This window comes from Asterias amurensis, chromosome 7 (assembly GCF_032118995.1).
Source record: "Asterias amurensis chromosome 7, ASM3211899v1".
NCBI lineage: Eukaryota > Metazoa > Echinodermata > Asteroidea > Forcipulatida > Asteriidae > Asterias > Asterias amurensis.
In genome coordinates this window covers 24,145,616-24,165,612 of record NC_092654.1, presented here as the reverse complement: position 1 = coordinate 24,165,612, position 19,997 = coordinate 24,145,616, and the positions used below count along the sequence as shown (strand labels likewise).

The following is a 19,997-nucleotide window of genomic DNA, read 5'->3' as shown; positions in this document are numbered from 1 at the left end:
TTGGGGGGGGGGTTGTCAGTATTTTCTTAAGTTTTTAAAGTTTGTATTCATGTTCTTGGGCAGTCTTTTCATACACTAAAAACAGAGGTGTTGCACCTTTCCTAAGGGCCTCTCTAAATATTGTGTTTCCACCAAAAAAATATTTTAAAGATGAAGGCATTACTACATAACTATGGCCCAATGAAGAAACTATGTGCATCCAATTCCTCCCAGAGGTAGCCATTTCTTGGCTCCCTCCTTAATTTCACATTCAAGTGCGAATAAAATTTGGTGAAGATTGAGGAAATGTTCAAGCGCAAACAACTAGAGAAAAAAAATCGTCGAGCTTTTTTTGAAGGCATTTTGTTATTGGTTAATTGTTATATTTTAGAGTATAGCATGTGTCTTTGCCACGCCCCCCCCGACCGCAATTGTTTTTTTTTTTGTCTTTCTGTACATCAAAATTGCCACTGTCGTAGTGCTTTTAATCGGGAATCTTGTTTCTTTTAAAATCAATTTAAAAAGGTAATCCTTAAAAAAAATCAGGGACATTTTTGAGGGTGGCAGTATACTACAACTATGGTTAGCTAATACAACGACTGATGAGGGCGCTGGAGTATTGTGCATTGAAGAGCTTTGAAAACATCGAGCCGACCGCACGAACTTTAGTGTTACCCATGGAGGTAGAAATTTGTCTTCCTCCATGGTGTTCCAAGTCCACAGTGTGTGGACCTCTGCCCTCGTGGACCTCTGCCCTCGTGGACCTCTGCCCTCGTGGACCTCTGCCCTCGTGGACCTCTGTCCTCGTGGACCCCTGTCCTCGTAGACCTCTGTCCTCGGATCAAACTTTATCAAAAATGCATCCCTCTACTTATTCCCTTTACTGTGACCTCGATCCAATACCCACCTCCTTGTTGAAAACTTGTCTGTCATCCGTCCTACCTGCCATTACAAACATTGTCAACTCATCCATAGAAACAGGAATCGTGCCTCAGCAGCTCAAAAAGGCGCACGTCACCCCCATCTTAAAGAACTCAAAGCTAGATAAGAACAAGCTGAGTAACTACAGACCTGTGTCGAATCTGCCGTTCATCTCAAAAGTTGTGGAAAAAGTGGTAGCTGGTCAACTCAATGACTACCTAACATCTAACAACCTGCTTGAGCTGGCACAGTCAGCGTATCGTAAACACCACAGCACCGAGACTACGCTCCTGTGTGTTCAAAATGACATCCTTGGAGCCTTTGACAAGAAACTCTCTGTAATTTTAGTGCTACTTGACCTTTCTGCTGCTTTTGACACTATCGACCACCAAATCCTCCTTCAACGTCTTCACTACAATTTCGGTATCACTGGAACTGCTTTGAAGTGGTTTACTTCATATCTGGAAAATCGCACCCAAAATGTAAAAATTGACGGGTCCTTCTCATCCAACACTACATCACGTTTTGGCGTCCCTCAGGGGTCGGTGCTCGGTCCAGTGTTATTTTCCTTGTACTTTTCACCTGTTGCGAACATTGCTCGTAACCACGGTCTGTCCGTTCAGCTTTACGCGGATGACGCACAACTATATCTGCCATTTGTCTCCACGGACGCAAACACTGCAGTTGCTCGTACAGAAGCGTGTGTTGCCGAAGTTAAGGAATGGATGCTCGCAAACAAACTTCAACTCAATAGCGATAAGACAGTCATCCTCTTGCTGAACTCCCAAAGTCAACATCGCCACAACACCATTCACAGCATCCTGATTGATGGCCATGTCATTCCTTGTAGCAACACAGCTAGAAACCTTGGTGTCATCTTTGACAGGCACATGAACTTCACAACCAACGTCAAAAACTCCTCCCGAATCGCCATGTACCACTTGAAGAACATAAACCACATCCGCTCATTGCTCTCTGACAAAACAGCAGAGCAACTCATTCACGCACTTGTAACGTCTCGACTCGACTACTGCAACTCACTCTTATATGGACTTCCAGCTTCCACCTTGCATCACCTTCAGAGAATCCAGAACATTGCAGCTCGTATCCTAACACGCTCAAAAAAGTTTGAGCATATCACCCCGGTTCTTCAAGCACTACACTGGCTCCCTGTTGAGCAACGCATCATCTTCAAACTCCTTTGTACAACATACCGTTGTATGACAGAGACTTCATCCCCGTTGTACTTGCAGAGGCTTCTCCTGCCGTATAAGCCCGTTCGCCAGCTAAGGTCCAGTGATGCCAACTTGCTTGCCGTTCCACCTTCCAGGTTGAAAACTTATGGGGATAGAAGTTTCTCGGTTGCTGCCCCCCGCCTGTGGAACGACCTGCCTCTCACCCTTAGATCACAACCTGACATTTTTTCATTCAAATCCAATCTCAAAACTTACCTCTTCAGTCAAGCCTACCATTAATTTTTCCCTTGGTCATATTTTAGCGCAGTGAATAGTTTTCTAGATACCAGCGCTTTATAAGATTTATTATTATTATTATTTTTATTAACAACTTCAAAGGACTTCAATGTACACAAATTCCAGTCTGTAGATTCCAGATCTTTTGCAGATCTTTTGTTTTCCATAATGGGGTTAAAAATGTGATTTGTCTATGTAATTTTTGACAAATTTCTGTGTAATTTTGATACATTTCTAGTTCATTTCGACATAAATAATATGCTGAGTCATCTGACCAGAAACGAGTCAAGCCCCGTTGGACCCGGATCCGGTTCAATTCTGACCCCGAAGTGTTCAGTGTGTAATCCACCTGTGGCACTGGCGCACAAAAAGTAGAAGAGACTAGACAAGTCTAAATCTACACGGTCGAATGAATTCAAAGAGGCCATTTATTGTTACGTCTATGTATACTCAGCTATGTGTTATTGTTATGGAAATTTTAATACACCCCTTTCCCTTTTCACAGAGCCCCCCTTTCAGGGCCAGTGTTGGCTGAATAACGATGACTAACTCTCTTCAGTACCTGTAAACACATCCCATACCTATCCACTGTTCAGTTCACGCTTTAACGCACTCGGGTCAATTTTTGGGTGTATGCATGTCCCAACTGCCTGCACCCGTGCACATAAACCGAATACACTACCAACGTCACAATTTCGATGGTTGTTATTTCTGGTTTCTTGCTTTTGTAATGAACTTCGACTACGCCTAGCCGACGATCAGAACGGCTTGCATTTGGGTGTGGTATGTTATACGCCATCTCGCGTGCAGTGCCCGACTACTGAAGTAGAATTATATCAACCATAGCAAAGGTATCATCAACAGCTAAGCTTATTCTCAAGTGTTTTAGCCCTGGACAGCATGACAAAGATTTACAAACTATTCTGCCTGTGAACTTGAGAGAATACTCCAGAAAACTTTTGGTTCCACAACTTCCTGACGCCGTTTGGACCGTAAACATTTCATGTGTGCTCAATTTGATTCGACCCTAGTTCAACTTTTGGTCAGCGAGATATAGAGAGTATTTGTGGATATCACCCTGCCGAGATGGCTCGCCATCGTGGGGGAATCAGTGGGTTCTGTCTACTGGCTACCTTTGCATTTCTCATGGCATTTGTAACGGTAAGGAAAATACTTCAGAGATTTGATTTGGAGAAAAGATATTTAAAACTGATGTGTGCCTTATTTACCATTAAGTATCATGGATTGGTAATTGGTAACAGTCCTTGTGCTTCGGTTTTGGAAGTGAAAGGGCCCACCAAGGCAATTTCTCATCGGTAAAGGACGAAAATAATGATAAAGCTTACTGATGATGTTCATAATAAATATATCAATTTTCGGTGAAACATTTTCTCCGAATTAAGTCATATTTTGAAGAAGAAAAAAACCTTGCAACCAATGAATGTGTTTACTTTGAAAATATTGTGCATGTGCTTTTACTTTTGTTTGTCTCCTACCCAAACCGGATCAGAGGCCCAAGTTGTTTTAGAGTTGCTCTTTCATGTGTATGGAAGATCAACCAAAAACATGAACACTGTTGTTACTATTTGTTAACCAATCTTGTATAAGATCTTTAATAACAAGTGGCGGTAATAGACACATCTTCTTTCTTGCCCGGCTGATTAAAAGTATTGGCCAAAAATCATTTTCACACTTTGGTTTACTTTCTTTTAATGGAAATTGTCATGATAATCAGTCCTGTGTGATCAGTTTCATTGTAAGATATTACTATAACCTTTTGATTTATCCAAAAAAGAGTTATGGCATTATTTAATTATGGAAAGCAGAGCAAGTTATTTGGGAATACATGTGCTCGCATATGATTTGAACTGCCTCTAGCTACCGGGCATTGTCGCTGGTGGAAGACATCACCTCTAGAATAGCAAAGGTCGTGCATGGGTTCGAATCCCACACGAGTAATGTCTGTGGATTGTTTTCGCATGACTGGGGACAAGTACTGAGTATTATCATTATAGCATTACAGTGCTTTACACACGTATAGCTGGTAAAACCAACTAAAACACTCCGATGCAAAGTGACAGAAGAATCGATACCTATGTGTAGCCTACATTTCTATATTCTAAACTTATTTACAATTTGGGGTACATATATTGGGAAAAGGTAAACAAAAACATAAATTCATTTTTTTCATTTAGGAGAAGTTTGATGTTCTTGTGTACGTCTTGCTTTAATAAAAACTTGCAAGCTAGCATTATTGACAAATCATTATAAAGTAGTTTACCCAACACCCGCTGTAAGTTTTACCGCAGAAACTATGTGTGGCACATTATCAATTGCGGTAATGAAAATATTTTACAAATTTATGTGCTATTTTTCTGTTATAATGGTCGGTAAATTCTAACGAACAACGACACTGTGTTGGTGGATCGAGTTTACCCCTATTTCGAAGGTAGTGGGCCTATCTGTTGAAAACCACTACATACAACGATTATGAAAGAAACTGATCCATAAAAAACGTTGTCAATCATCTGAAGAATGTATGTTCCTATTTTATTGAAATTTCTTTAACAAGCCTCATAAAACACTTGAGTATAATTATGTCTGCCGTCGATTTCACCAAACTCTTCCTAACTTAGGATTAATCTAATGACTTAAAACGAGACCCATCCCACTTTATATAGCATGCACACCTTAAGATTAATCCTAAGTTAGGACGAGAATACTCGTCCTAACTCGAGATAAGGCGAGTCTTTGTGAAATCGACGGCTGGCCATGTAATATTACTAGCCCATCTTCAAAATGTTCGATCGTTCAAATAATAGTGAATATATTTGTCGGAATACTTGACTCAATTAAAAGATTTGCGTTTTTACAAATACAAGTATTTTAACCTAAGGCCGAATGGGTTTAACATTTTCTCTGAAAAAAAAGTCGAATTCTCAAAGGAAAAAAAAAGGAAACCTTTTATTGGATTATTAGGTGTTTGCTAACTACCGCAAACCTCTTGTCATTTTGTTGTGAGACAAAGGCATTTTTAGACAATACTGTTGATGAACTTGTCAACGAATGAAATAAACTATTATTGTACATTTTGGGTTACACGAGGATTGAATTGAATGAATTAACTTGATTTCATCAAGGACTTATATCACGCATCATTGTGTGGACGTGTTAGGTTTATATTTAATCTCAGTTATATAACAGGGCATACAAGACGTTTACAAGTACAAGTCAAACTAAAGTTGCATGTTGAGGCAGATTAATATTTTGTAGAAGGAAAAGCGATAAGATGAAGACAAAGTTAGTTTTGAAAAAATCCGTTGTGTTATAGTACAGGGTTTTTGATTAACAATAAGTAAAGAAGGAATGATTCCGTTGTGTTATAGTACACGGTTTTTGATTTACATCAGTAAAGAAGGAATGATTCCGTTGTGTTATAGTACACGGTTTTTGATTTACAATCAGTAAAGAAGGAATGATTCCGTTGTGTTATAGTACACGGTTTTTGATTTACAATCAGTAAAGAAGGGATGATTCCGTTGTGTTATAGCACACGGTTTTTGATTTACAATCAGTAAAGAAGGAATGATTCATGTATAGCACAATTTTCAAATCTCTGAATATTTACGGCATTTTTTTACACAACGCGTAACATCAAAAGAAATCTAAACAATACAAATGATCGTGACCATTTTGAGGAAATGTTTTGTTTGCAAAAATAGGACCACAGCCCCACCTTGCTGAGGAGTTCTCCCCCATGCACGCTCTATTGATCTCAACAACAACCATGCACAGTAGATGAATATCACAATAATATTATTCTACTTGTTGACCTGATTTTATATGACATTCTAACCATTTGTTCGAGATCGTTTCCCAATCAACAATACCTTTCATCGGGCACATGGGATTGTGCGTAATTGAAAGGATTGGTAATGATTTTTTTTTAGTATAACTTTCTTTTGACTGTTCGGTTGTTTTCATCTAAATGTGTAGATACCACCATAATTATGACTTAAATGTGAAAATTTCATCTCAAAAAGTGACATTGTTTTTAGATATTGTCAACAATAAAGAGCGGCAATGTCCTGGAAGAATAATCCATAATCAAAGTGAGAGACGTCTATAGCAGGAACGTTTCTCAGATTGAAATGTGTTTGAATCCCTCTCTCAAAAACCACAATCCTTTGGAGAAGGGAATTGTTTCTCAAAATGTGCAGTTTCTTGCCAATTAAGTTTTCTTGCCATTAACTTGCTAAAGTAGCTACCAAATGTTGTACCCTCCCTTTAAACTAGTAAAGTAGTCTCCATACCTCAGTTAGCCGCTAAGGTCGGGTTGTCCCCGGTTATGTTGTTGTACACTTGAGAATAGGAATGTCTTTACTCTTTCAAAAGTAACAATGTACTTTTTCTTTAATCATAAATAATTGCTGAAAAAATAACACACTTGGTTATTAATGAACAAATTCACTCTTCTAGTTACATTTATTACAATTTATATAACTTTCCTTTCGTTCACTGGAATTCACACGCCATTGTGAACACAACAGTCAAGGTCGAATGCACATGCTGAAATATTTCAGCCACGTCATAATCTTTCAATTCTCAAATATAAAATGTGTATTGTTGTGTAACGACAATCGAAAAACAGAAAATATCTTTGAAGAATAGAAAGCAAGATAAAACGGTTTACCTTTGCAGTGATGTGAATATATTTTCCGGTTCTGGTCACATTCAACTTTTGAAGGTGATATGAAATTCAGGGCGGATTATAAAAGTTGGAATGCAGAAAGGGGAACTGTTGGTTTAGGGCCGCCATAACCCAACATGTGCCTCACTTACTTTAGATTAAATCTGTATATTAAAAGGGACACTACTTGTATTTTTTATTAAAGAAACACGTTGGCTTGGATCGGTCGAGTTGGTCTTTGAAAAGCGTTTGTAACCGTTTTTTTATAAAATGCATATGGTTAGATAGATGTTATAAATGTATAATACAATGATCCACACAAACATACCTCGAAACTGCACGGTTTTAATTTTACCTCGTCGACTAACACGGTCGACCATTATGGGAGCCAAATTTTTGACTCCCAGAAATGGCCGACCGTGTTAGTTTGCATAGTTAAAGGAAAACCACGCAATTTTGAGGCAAACTTGTGTGGATCATTGTATTTTACTTTTAAAACATCTTTCCAACCATATGCATTTTATAAAAAAGGGTTACAAATGCTTTTTATATACCAATTAACTCGTCCGATTCAAGGCAACGTGTTCCTTGACACGTTTGGTAACGTTGTCAAATGCCAAATACCACTATTCTCACTAAGTGAAGGCCTATCCTAATTCCAACATAATGTAGGATATAGGCCTTTATAACAAATTGTGAAAATGGACTCAATATTATTGGTCATCGAAGTTGCAAGAGGACAATGAAACAAAAACAAACTTGTTGCACAAAAATGTGTGTCCTTTCAGATAGATGCACAACTATAAGTAAGGCTTCAGGCTCATTCTTTTATTTGAAAATTACAAATTTTCTCAAAAACTACGCTACGAAGGGCGCCGTTTCTCATAATGTTGCTCTAACTACCTAGTAATTTATGCTAATTAAATTAATAAAATTATATTATTTTAAGAAATTACCAATAGTGTCCGGTGCCTTATGAGCGAGACAATTATTGAATCACAGTCTCCCCAATCATCCATGCAGTTAGAACAAATGGGCCTAGCTAACTAGTGAAATAACTAACACGTTAGTGGCACAGCGAATGTACCATGGTTTTTGTTACCGCAAACTGAATAATTATACACAGTCTATTGTTATATATCTTTTATTGAGTTTTTTTTACTGATTTTTTCTCACGGATTTCAACCAAATTTATTTCAGTCAATTGTAATACTCTGCTCTTTGGTTCTATCCTCGTGCGGCGTTTAATTTAACTTAAAAGAAAAAGGGCTATATCCCCCCCCCCCCCCCAACTTAGTGGTCACCGTTGAATCACTTGAGGAAAGTGCCTTCCTCCTTTGAATCAATTAATGCCACAACACTGAATAGTCCGGTCAACCATTCAACTTTCATCAATTGATATTCTTTGAAGATGCCTTTTAGTCAATTCTTCACAACATAAAACCATGGAGGTTGATAAAACCCCAAAACACTGTTATGAAAGAAGGCACTGGCATCTTGTCACGACTCTGAGCTAGGTAGCTATTGCCTTGTTGCCATCGTGTAAAACTGGAGACCAACAAGTTTGAGGACGTTGGGCAGGGCACCCAGACGACAAACACAGAGATCACGTACAGTTGGGCAAGAGTACCTGTCTTCCTCTTTGACTTCGATGACTTCGATCGACTGCATCAAAACTTTCATAAACGCCGATTTGCAGGCGGAGTTCATTGGAGTTAGCTAAAAGTGGTGGTTTTTTGCTGTGCCGTAAATGGCCGTATTAAAACGTCAATGAACTTGATTGTTTTTTTTTATGTTGTTTTTCTAGAGGCCGTCACAAGCACAAACAGCGCTAACTGGTAAGTTACAATTCATCAATAGTTTCGCAGTTTTTACTATTTTTTTATCGGGCCATTATTTATTAGCCCTGATGCTGTGTTGTGTCGGGCAACCACGGAGGTCTGGAGTCCAACTTGGGCTACGTTGTTAACTTGTTACGACTCATCAAAGCCTGTCCAGCATCTAAACAAAGGGTGCGGCTGCTGATGGTGAACGGTTTGTGTACTAATTGGGTGCCAAAATATTTACAAAATTATAAATAGTAGTATAGTGCAAGTAAAATTAAAAACATGACGTTGGATGTCTACTCGTTCGCACCTCTGATGTTCTCCTTGTTGAACTGAGTCCAAGACAGGAGTCCAAGGTGGGCTGCTCGATGATGTCTTCAACTTGAAGAAGCTCATCCCAGTCTTTTATGGTGCAAGTCTTTTATTATGGTGCGAGGAAAGAAGCTGTATTTGTAGGAATTGGGCCTATGTACAAAGTTACAATAATTCACTCTTCGACCCTTGCTGGAGCGTGAATTACATGTTTTGTAACTACGTATAATTAATTCTTGCTTAAATGGTATTAAACCGTTGGATATAATGACTCATGGATATTCTACGTTATGAAGTGGCCAGTGCCATGACCAGGGCCCAATTTCTGTTAGGCAGAAAATACTGCTTAGCAAATTGTTTATGGTTGGATGCTACGGAAAAAAAAAAAAAAAATGGGTGGGGCACCGGTCACAAACACTGTACCTTTTTATGGAATATTGGTTGGTATTGTTGTCCTTGCTAAGCAATTCCTGTCTGCTTAGCATGTGCTTGTGCTTGTAAACCAATACAGGCTTTATTTTTATGAAATTTGTGCTGTAATTTAAGTTTGATAATTGACGAAGATGGTATGATTGGGGGGGGGCAGTATTATTGTTCATTTATGACAGTAGAGCTTTGTTATACGACGTAGTGGTACATGTGTATATAATAGACCAGTACTGATAGTTGGGTGAGCATCCTTACAGAAACATCACACTGACTTTGAAACTTAGTAGATCTTTTAAGATCGCTTCATTGGTTACCAATTAAACAGAGGATTGTATTTAAGATTCTTTTATTTGTTTACAAATTCTTTCACAATCAGGCACCAGTGTATTTTAATGATTGCTCGAGTTGTATCAACCTTTGCGTGCAAATCTTCGCTCCAATGCAGATCCATTTCGCCTTACTTTTCCCATGATTCGTAGTAAGGCAGGCTATCGAACATTCACTGTTATAGCAGCTAAAGAGTGGAATGAACTTCCCTCCTATAGGCTATTAAATCTGCTATCAGTGAATGTGTTTAAGAAGATTCTCAAAACATACCTTCTTCCTAATTGATTTTTTTTCTATTGTTGTTTTGTTTGTACTGTTTAATAGATTGCTCTTTCTATTGTAAACGCTGTGATATGGTTTTACCATGAATAGCATACCTAAAAATGCATAATAATAATAATAATGAAGGAAGGAAGGAAGGAAACCCCAAAGAGGACTTAGTAAACTAATATTAGTCTATACCTCATGTTGTCTCTTTTTGTTAACCTCGGTCTTATCATATGAGACTGATGTTGAAAGTATATTACAGATAACACGTACCACAACAAGATGAAAACTGAATCCACAGTTGATGCAAGGCTCAAGCTAAGTGAATGGGACTGGTTGGCATAGAGGTGAAAGGTCATTCTTGAATGCTGCAACCAGAGATGCCATTTGTACTCGTTGGTTTTGTCTTGCTAAAAGTGAAGTTGGCTTTTGTGTCAAAATACAGTGACAGTATTTTTCTGTTTACTCAACAATTGGGCACTGTATTCAGCTGTGCAACTTTACATTGAAAGAAACCAATCTATATCCCTATCTTTAATATGTGAATGGCAGATTTTTAATTTTTCCCCTGTTTTTTCAGTTGCGAGTTTTGATGTTACAATCACCGATGGAGATATGATTCAGGAAGGATCCTCGCATTCCTTTACATTCAATGCGGTCATCACTCTAGGGGGAACTAATGGGGCTGACGAACCAGGAATCATGAACAGATGGCAGTTAGAGGTTTTCATTGGAAGTGGAGGTAACCAATGCGTGCCTCCCACTATGCTTAGTCTTACACCTGCCCAGGCCGGAGTTGAGATTGCCGCCCCTGGCTCGGGCACGATACAGGAAGTGGTCACAGGGAGCTTGAATCTTGCTGGGTGCCTGTGTTCAAATGTCACCCATCTGGGAGTCTCACTATCTTCCCCCGGCACAATTTATACTTTAGTTGGTTCATTGGATTTTTCTGCACCTATCTCATGTAACGGTAAGTTTAAGCTTCTTAATTGTTCAAATAATTAGGGCCTCTGAGCTGAAGACTGTCTAGCTGAATGGTAGTCCTAAAACAAAACTCACATGTTCAAAGAAAATGTTTACCAACTGTACAGTTTTTGGTCAGATGTCCACGAAGTGAAATGTAGTAACTTGTAGCCCAGGTTGAAAGGTAGCGAAATTTCAGGGTGTGATGTGTAGGGATTTTTACTGATTTCAAGAATTTTCAAAGTCTCCCTGAGCCATCCAATTTTTGTGAAAGAAGTTGTTTAGTCATAGGGAGAAAGAAAGAAAAGGAAATAATCCACATCGACTTGAAGTTTCATGATGCCCATTTAAATGATGCCCATTTGTTGTCTGGGAAGGCCTTTTGGTCTAAAAGGACAGGAAACTTTTGCTTCAGACCTGGAATTTCTTTCTTGAGAGGGCAAACCCATTTTCATTTTGCAAAAAAACACACTCTCTTTGGAAAATGTTAAAGTCTATTGGAGACTTTTGAAAGGGCACCAAGGCTAAGACCAGGGCAACAGACCATGGCCTTCGAGGCATGGGAAGTTATTTTGACCATCATAAACAAGAGCTTGCCCACGGGCAAGTTGCAAAGTGTTGTTTACTAGCCTGCAGATGACATTTTTTATGAGCAGTGTACTATGGGCTAGTGTTACTAGCTAAATTTAAGCAGGTAAGATACATTGTGTGATACACAGCACCTTGTAGCCCAGGGCCCAATACTGCTTAAAAATCCCTACTTAGCAATAATGAGTCAGATACCAGTCACAAATTGTACATGTTACTTGGTATTTTAGCTGTAAGCTTATCCTGGTAAGCTTATGCTTAGCTTATTTTGGTTCTTAAGCAGAGCATACGGCCCTGGGGGTCGATTTCACAAAGAGTATAGGACTGGTCCTAATTTCAAAAGCGTGTGGCTAGTCCTAAGTTAGGATGGATAACTCGTCCTAAGTCGAGATAAGACTAGGAGTCGAGATAAGACTAGTCTTATATCTTTGTGAAATCCATCCCTGGTTAAAAATATGAGCAACAAGTAACAAATGGAAATCTGTCTTTTGGTTTAACTACAGGTCTTATTGGCACCACCTTAACAACACTGACTGCCGGCTCTTTGGTTGAGAACGCTGATGGGCAGACTGTGGAACTGACTGTCTTTGGGAACAGTGAAACACAAGGGCGCAGTGTCCAGGGCGGCACCAACTACTGGGCAGCTGAGGTGTTCCTGGCCACAGGCACCATCACCACCAACACAGCTATCACCACCCCTGCAGCGGCGACGCTACCCTCTGCCATGGCCAATCTAGGTTGGTCAGCAGGTGGTACTCTGACACTGACCGGTATTAGCGCTACGTTGAATCTGAACGGGATAGGAAGCTGTGATGACATCCAGCTTATCTGTGTGTCATTGATGAGGGATCAAGCATCAACTCTGGATTTTACTATTGAAGGAGGCATGATAACCTCCTGTGCACCAGTTTCATGCATAGGTATGTGTGTTAGACTTCCTGCACTGTACACTGTACTTTTCATCATAACCTAGTCCAGGGCTCTCCTCAGGTTTGAGGTATTCTGGACCCAAAGTTATTTATGTTCGGCCGAAGCGCGCAGAATTGAAGCAAAGTTTTCGGACTGTTGTCCACATGGTAGCTACCTGGGTTTTAAAAACCCTACTTTGCAAGATGTGCATTCATTTTGGTTTTCTCTTCAATTTTTTGAGAAATTATAATAAAAAATAGTTATAAAAATTGTTTATACCTGGTCGGTTGTACCTGGAAGGTTGAGATTGTCTATGTCAATGATGAGCATACTGTGTGCTCAATTGATTTCCGGTACTGCATACTCTACAGAAGTTGCTTCATACTATCTTGCTTTGTATTTCATTTTTGTGCCATAGGTGTTTTGATAAACCAGGTGATTCCATCGTTTACCATGGCAACCATGATCAAACAGGGTGAACAGAACAACTTGGACGTTACCGTCACCATCATAGCAGATCCGACCAAAGCCTCACTTTCCGGTAAGACTTAACCTTGTATGTCAGATTTTTAACAACACTTCTAAGTCTAGGCTATTTTATGCCCACCTTTAAATTGCAAGGCCAGCGAAGAACACATTAATTGATAGAGTTTACAACACTTTTAGCTTGCACAAAGATTTTTTGCTGCTTAACTGCATTATTAATCCTTCTTGCAGGTGGAAATTTAACTCTGACCTGAAGTATGTAAACTGCGTCAACCGTGGTATCTGTGATAGTGTAAAAACAGTTTTGTTTCGTAATCAGTTTCTTGAATGTGATGACCTTGATACTCTCGGTCGGCTACTCGGATCGTTCTGACAATCCTTTTGTTTCATACTTTGTCAAGATGGTCTGGGGTCGTCCGAGAGTGTCAGGGTAATCCTGTTTCTTTATTTACGTCATTATGTCCCGTGTACGGTATATTTGATGTAATTTTTATAAATCTTTTTATCTTCTCCATTTTTGGAGGCTTTGAGGAAATAAATAAATAAATAAAATAGCATCATTTTATTTCATTGTAACTTTACTGTGATGTTAATAAAAAAAATAAGCTTTCTACCATCTCTGAACTTCTTGAATTATACAATCCAGCCAGGTCTGAATTGCGAACAGTAGCAATATTCCATTTGGTTGAAGCTAAATCCCCTAGGTCCGTGGGGGACTGAGCCTTCACTGTTGCAGCTCCCCAGTAATACCCCCCATCACACGGAACTTGATCTCACTACGTACTGAAAAAATAGTCTTGTTGCAAGACGATAGTATGTATAATAACAATTTAGAATAATTGTATATTCTGTATACACAAAGAACCAACTTAAACTAACTAAAAGAGGTTAATCTTTTTAAGAAGAACATGGCAAAAAAACAACCAAAAAAACCCACCTTGTGTGATCTCTGAGTTCCATTCTCTCTCCTTCCCTTGACTTGCCGTACTGTAGGAAGTGGACTATGGTCAGCTACGGCTTTTGGGAATGCCGATGCTGACTGCATGAACCCTACACAGATCCCAGCCACAGTTACACTCACCGACGCTGCAAACTATGGTGTGGATACTGCAGGACAGTCTGTATGGCCAATGGTAAGTTCTTTGATTTAATTTAATGGTGTGATGCCGCAAAGCTGTAGGTCCTGAAGACGAGCAGAGTATACTGTTCGAAACGTTGAGACCCAACTGGCTCTTTTCAGAGCCAACACTCACCCTAAGAGATTTACACATGGTTGAACCCGCAAGTTTACTATTTATTTATAGTTTCTTCCTATGTCTCCACACCATGCAAAGCTTCAAACAATACTTCTGTAGGTCCTTATTATTTTAATGTTTTTTTTTAAACATATTTTATTAGAGATTGTCTAATTTCACAAGGCCTGATGGTCAATTCAAGGTGAGGGCTACACTTGACTGATTTGGGCTGTCCACCTAAATCAACTGTCACCAGGGGCAAGTTGCTACCTACTCCTAGGGCTGAAAGATGGTTAACCCATTCACAGTCTGTAAGCATTGGTATTACCCACAAGCAGCCTGGCTGGTAGAGCAGAATGCACTACCCTCCTTACATTTTATGAAGCAATTATCGTTAAATGCCTACAGAACAACTGCCATGACCGGGTATTGAACCCACACTGTGCTGCTAGCAACAATAGAGCTTGGGTCCAGTGAACTAGACTACTCGACCACGACACGTCAAGTGTTGTGTTATGCATGTGAATGACCCCAGTACAGTTTTTTGTTAGGAAAAAGGATTTGCTTCTGTATTTCTGTTTTCATTTTGTATCATTCCAGATAACTGTGTCTTTAAACATGGTGGGTGCTGGGTGCAATGAGGCCATGTACTTGTGCATTGAGGTGCTGAAGGGCGTCAGTCCAACGCCCCCATTCTCACTTTCATTCAGTCCGTCGTCTGCCAGATATGGCTCTGTGGAGATGCAGTGTGTGGGTATGTGTCAACCAGAAGTATCTGTCAACCAGAAGTATCAGCTTGATCAATGTCCTTTTGTATTATTTAATACATGCAGTTCGTAAAGGTTTGATCAAACCTCGCTTTTGCATGTTTTGAAGCTCATATAAATGTGGGGTTTATTGATCAAAGTGGTCGTCATTTTCTGTGCAAACCATTTATTTATTTAAATTTTTTGTTCTTCTTCAAATATTTGCATTCTTCATTTTGTGACCTTTTGTTAAAAAATTGCAAATAATGACCATAGCACTGAGCTGACGGTCTAATAATTTTGTGTATTAAATTGTATAAATATGTTAGGACTTTTTTGGCAGTAAAGTCAAGAGTTACTTTAGTCAACCAAATTGGTGAAACTCGCAGCTGTAAATTCATGCACTGTATCAAAGGTTCTGTATCAGATAGAGCATACCCTTGCAGAGTGTGGATAACTCTGAGCGTTTATTCACTTCTCAACTTGCTTGTCTCATAATGTCTGTTTGTTTTTTAATTGTTTATTTCTCGGATTGATCCAATGATATTTAATATTGCCTCATTTGGATGTTGATTTATCAGGACTGGAGGTACTTAGTGGGGCGCTGTCCGTCAGCCCCACCACCCAGCTAGCTGCTTTCAAACCAAACCACAACATACAATTTGACGCTTCGTTCACCTCTTCTGCCGCAAGTGGTGGAGTGACGGGGACAGATCTGTGGGAACTGACTGTCTTTCCGGCAGTGAATCCTGATGGCCAAGGCGCCACGGGACCTGCTTCTGCCGTCCCACTAGAAACCAGTAAGTCTATCATGAATGGTTCATTCTCAAATACATCATAGATAATGTTACTGATGAATGAACGTTTGCTCCAGGTAAAGATAGGGAGAAAATCTTGAAGTCCATTGAAACATCAAGAGACCTTGAGGGCAAAGTTCATTTGACTGACATTCCCCAGCGATGTTAAAAACGGTCACTCCCCACCATGTTTATATTGCATCTTTGAACATGGTTGCGTGATCTCCTTTCAATGGGTATTTCACCTGTGACGTCCACTCATATTAAAATGTTTGTGTCTTGGGTTCTTTTGCTCAGGATTTTTTTTTTCCAATAAGATGAACTTCTCCCATTTAATTTATGGGAGTTACATTAACAAGCAACTTAGAGTGAAGTTGTGTGATAATAGGAAACGCTGATGAATGGGAATATCATTGTGGGGAGCCCAGTGAAGGCCTTGGATGGTTGCTAGCTGCTGTGAGGACCTGCCTCCCTAACTGGTATCCCCTAAACATTCTTATCACGATGGGTTCCACACAGAATGTGTTTTTGTGAAGACTGTTCTTTAAGCGCATTGAAATGCTGTATATTAGATTTTGTTTTTTATTACTTTTATTGTTTCAACCCCTGACCCATAAGACATTTGCATGTTTCGTTTCCCTTACAGCTCATTTGAACACACCCTTCCCATCTGGCGGCACACTATCACTGACAGGACTAATGGCCGTCCTTCAGCTTGAGCCTGATGCCTGCTCAACCTATAGTTACTTGTGCTCCACACTAATGAAGAACTCTGCAGCCAATCCAGACTTCACTATGACCCCAACAGTGCTGACGAGTTGCTCTGCTTTGCTCTCCTGCAAAAGTAAGGGCAAATTTGGTCTGTCAGTAAACCCTACCCTTGATGTATTCGTGAAATTTAGGAAACACATTGGTTTTCATGCTTCAGCAGGGAACAACATGGGCTCGGGTGACTGGAGTTGACTAGACACCTTGCATGTGGTGTTACGAGCTCAAAAATCACCCACCCTGGGGTCAAAAAGCACCCTCATTGGGGTCAAAAATCACCCTCACTGGGATCAAAGGACGCAAATGATTGGACAATAGCTGTTTTGTTTTGCGTGAAAACATGCATCGGTGTAGTGTTTCGCGTTATGCATGGGGTCTATACAACAACCACATTTATAGAGCATCAGGCTAAAGCCCGGTTCATCCTTTTGGTTTTTTTTTAAGTGCAAGCAATTTTGTTAAATTTCATTCAGTACATACTTCCTGTGAGTACGCGAAGCCAATTTTGTTGACACATGGCTGTTTTTGCAGTGAATGTTTCTAAAGGAGTTAAGCGCATTTCAACTGGTGTGAATAATTTATAGAATTTGTGACGTCAAATTCATATCGCATTTGCATTCGCAGGAAGTGTGAACCGGGCTTTACTCATCAAAGATGGTTTCACGCTAAACTAAACAGAGTATAGCTAGTGAATTGACCAAATAATAGAGTTAAACACTGCGTCATGGTTGGACTGGCTAGTCCAACTGGATCAACCTAGTGTTAGAACACCGTTTCTCTACTCACTTACAAGTTACAAATAATGTTAGTGGATAGTTTAAATAGTAGGTTTACTTTGTATAACATTTTTGACCGCGTGAGGGCGCTCTCAAAACATATTTTATTCACTTCCGAGGGTATATTCATTCATACCAAAAACAGTTATTGAAGACTGGAACACATTACCACCACAGACATCATATCCATCACAGACAATAAGAACTTTGATAAGAGCCATTATAATCCGCTTCTAAAGCAACGTAAAACTATGGTGCAACAAACGTGACAGAACATTGATTAAAACTGTGCAGGACGAATCGCGTATACCCCTTGAAGTGATACAATTATTATTGAGAGGCCCCTTTTACAGTCAAAAACATGGCGCATTGATCTTCACCCCCATAAAATTTCATTGTGGACACGGCTTTAGTTGATAGAATCCACTAAATTTTGATGTTTTTTGTTCTTTCAATCAGATGTTGTTCTAACTAGCACCACAGCCTCCCCATCTGCTGGTGCCTCTCCCAATGGTCTCCCACTGTTTGAAGGTAAGAGTGGTCAAGTGATTTACTTTGATGCTACTCTTAACTCGGATGTGACTGGTGGGAGCGTTCCCAGTGGAACAGACCATTGGCAGTTCACAGTATCACCAGGTTCTACAACAGCTGCCCTCACCCAAGCACAGAAAGACTCTTTACTCACGGCTGGTACACCACTTATGTTTACCAGGATCATGGTAAGTAAAGGTGGCTACGGGGCTCTGAGAGGGGTGTTTAAAGCATATACCGGATTCCTTATCCTTGGTGAAAACAATACAATTATCAAAATCAAGAACATGAATGCTCCTCCATATCTATTTAAAAGGAACAACAACGAATTTGAAACCATGTTGAATATGAAATTTGAAACTTGATTCATCGATTAATATTAATAAACTGTTTATTCGGCAGACCACTCTGGATCTTACCAATCAACGCTGTGAATCATTGGGTCAAGTCTGTGCTGAGGTCATGAGGAGTGCTGACGATACTCTCAATTTCCAACTTGATTCTAGTGCCCCTGAAAACACAGGATGTTTCACCCCGACATGTGAAGGTTGGTTTTACGTCCCTGGACATTATAGTGTCTCAAAATCGAAATGCGCCAATGTACCAAGGTCATTTCGGTTTAGTTAAATTGTTGTGTAACATCTTCTTTTTCTGCTCCTTCCCTTTTGTGAAACCACAAATATCTACCAAAAGCATATGACCCCTTGACTGTGCTCTCTTTGGGAAATTCATAAAACTATCTTTTCAAAATCATTTAAAGGCAGTGGACACTATTGGTAATTGTCAAAGACTAGCCTTCACAGTTGTTGTATCTCAACATATGCATAAAATAACAAACCCGTGAAAATTTGAGCTCAATCGGTCATCGAACTTGCGAGATAATAATGAAAGAAAAATACACCCTTGTCACACGAAGTTGTGTGCGTTTAGATGGTTGATTTCGAGACCTCAAGTTCTAAATCTGAGGTCTTGAAATCAAATTCGTGGAAAATTACTTCTTTCTTGAAAACTATGGCACTTCAGAAGGTGCCGTTTCTCACAATTTTTTATACTATCAACCTCGTCCGATTATTCGTTACCAAGAAAGGTTTTATGCTAACAATTATTTTGAGTAATTACCAATAGTGTCCACTGCCTTTAAGGTAGTTATGTAAACACAATTTTCCTTTGCCTGAATTGTTTCGTTGTATAGAGTTGTTTCCAGAAAAAAACTATCCAACCTTCTTAGTCGAAGAGCTTCAGACACTGTGATTTTGAGTTAAAAACAAAAAAAATTACGAGTGGAATTTGAACCGACAACCTGCAGATCATCTTGACAACACTCTACCGACTGGGCTACCTAGCCATATGTTGGTAGTCTCCCTTTTTTGTCAATATCTTTGTTTGGGGTGCCAGTCAGCAGCCATTCAACAACAGAACTGCCTTATTTTAACGGAGGATCACTACCCAGTTTACGTTGCATAGTGGGAAGCGGCAGTAGAGGAATCACCTTAAGGGGATGCAATTTGTTTTTTCAGATACAAATAGTTGTAGTTTATCAATTTTAACATTTTGTGTTTATTTTTCCTAGGTGTAAAGATCACAGCCCTAGCCATCAACGATGGTGTCACAAACTTTGCTCTAAAAGAGGGAGCCCAAGGACACATGATGACATTCTCCGTCACTGCAACACTCGACGCTAACTTCGGCAGTGTGCGGGGTTCAGACCAACTCTGGGATATCTTGGTCTATCTGTCCATGGACCAGCAAGAGGACTTGACAGTGTCATCGTTGGCCACCTTGACTGGCTGGCAGACCCAAGGTACTATCTTGAGTTACATGCCAAGTTAAAAAAACAACCATAAGTTTATGTTGCCCTAAAGGCTAAGCCCTAAAGAACTCACTCAGCCAACTCTGGTCTACACCATCATGTCTGTCTAGTTGTAGTGTAATTTTAAGCAGACACCGTGGTCCAGAAGCAGACTGGAGGACTTGG

General features: G+C 39.7%; 1 protein-coding gene across 1 annotated transcript in view; it reads left to right on the top strand.

Moving 5' to 3' along the window:
* The first annotated feature begins 2,835 nt into the window (after window positions 1-2,835).
* Window positions 2,836-19,997, top strand: part of LOC139939391 (uncharacterized) — a 60,394-nt gene continuing 43,232 nt past the window's right edge. Inside the window, exons 1-12 of the mRNA XM_071935223.1 lie at window positions 2,836-3,533; window positions 8,870-8,900; window positions 10,804-11,193; window positions 12,278-12,694; window positions 13,102-13,224; window positions 14,163-14,302; window positions 15,005-15,158; window positions 15,732-15,950; window positions 16,594-16,791; window positions 17,951-18,210; window positions 18,425-18,569; window positions 19,593-19,823. Coding sequence (XP_071791324.1) covers window positions 3,459-3,533; window positions 8,870-8,900; window positions 10,804-11,193; window positions 12,278-12,694; window positions 13,102-13,224; window positions 14,163-14,302; window positions 15,005-15,158; window positions 15,732-15,950; window positions 16,594-16,791; window positions 17,951-18,210; window positions 18,425-18,569; window positions 19,593-19,823 — 2,383 coding nt within the window. The 5' untranslated portion in view covers window positions 2,836-3,458. The remainder of the gene's footprint in view (window positions 3,534-8,869; window positions 8,901-10,803; window positions 11,194-12,277; window positions 12,695-13,101; window positions 13,225-14,162; window positions 14,303-15,004; window positions 15,159-15,731; window positions 15,951-16,593; window positions 16,792-17,950; window positions 18,211-18,424; window positions 18,570-19,592; window positions 19,824-19,997) is intronic.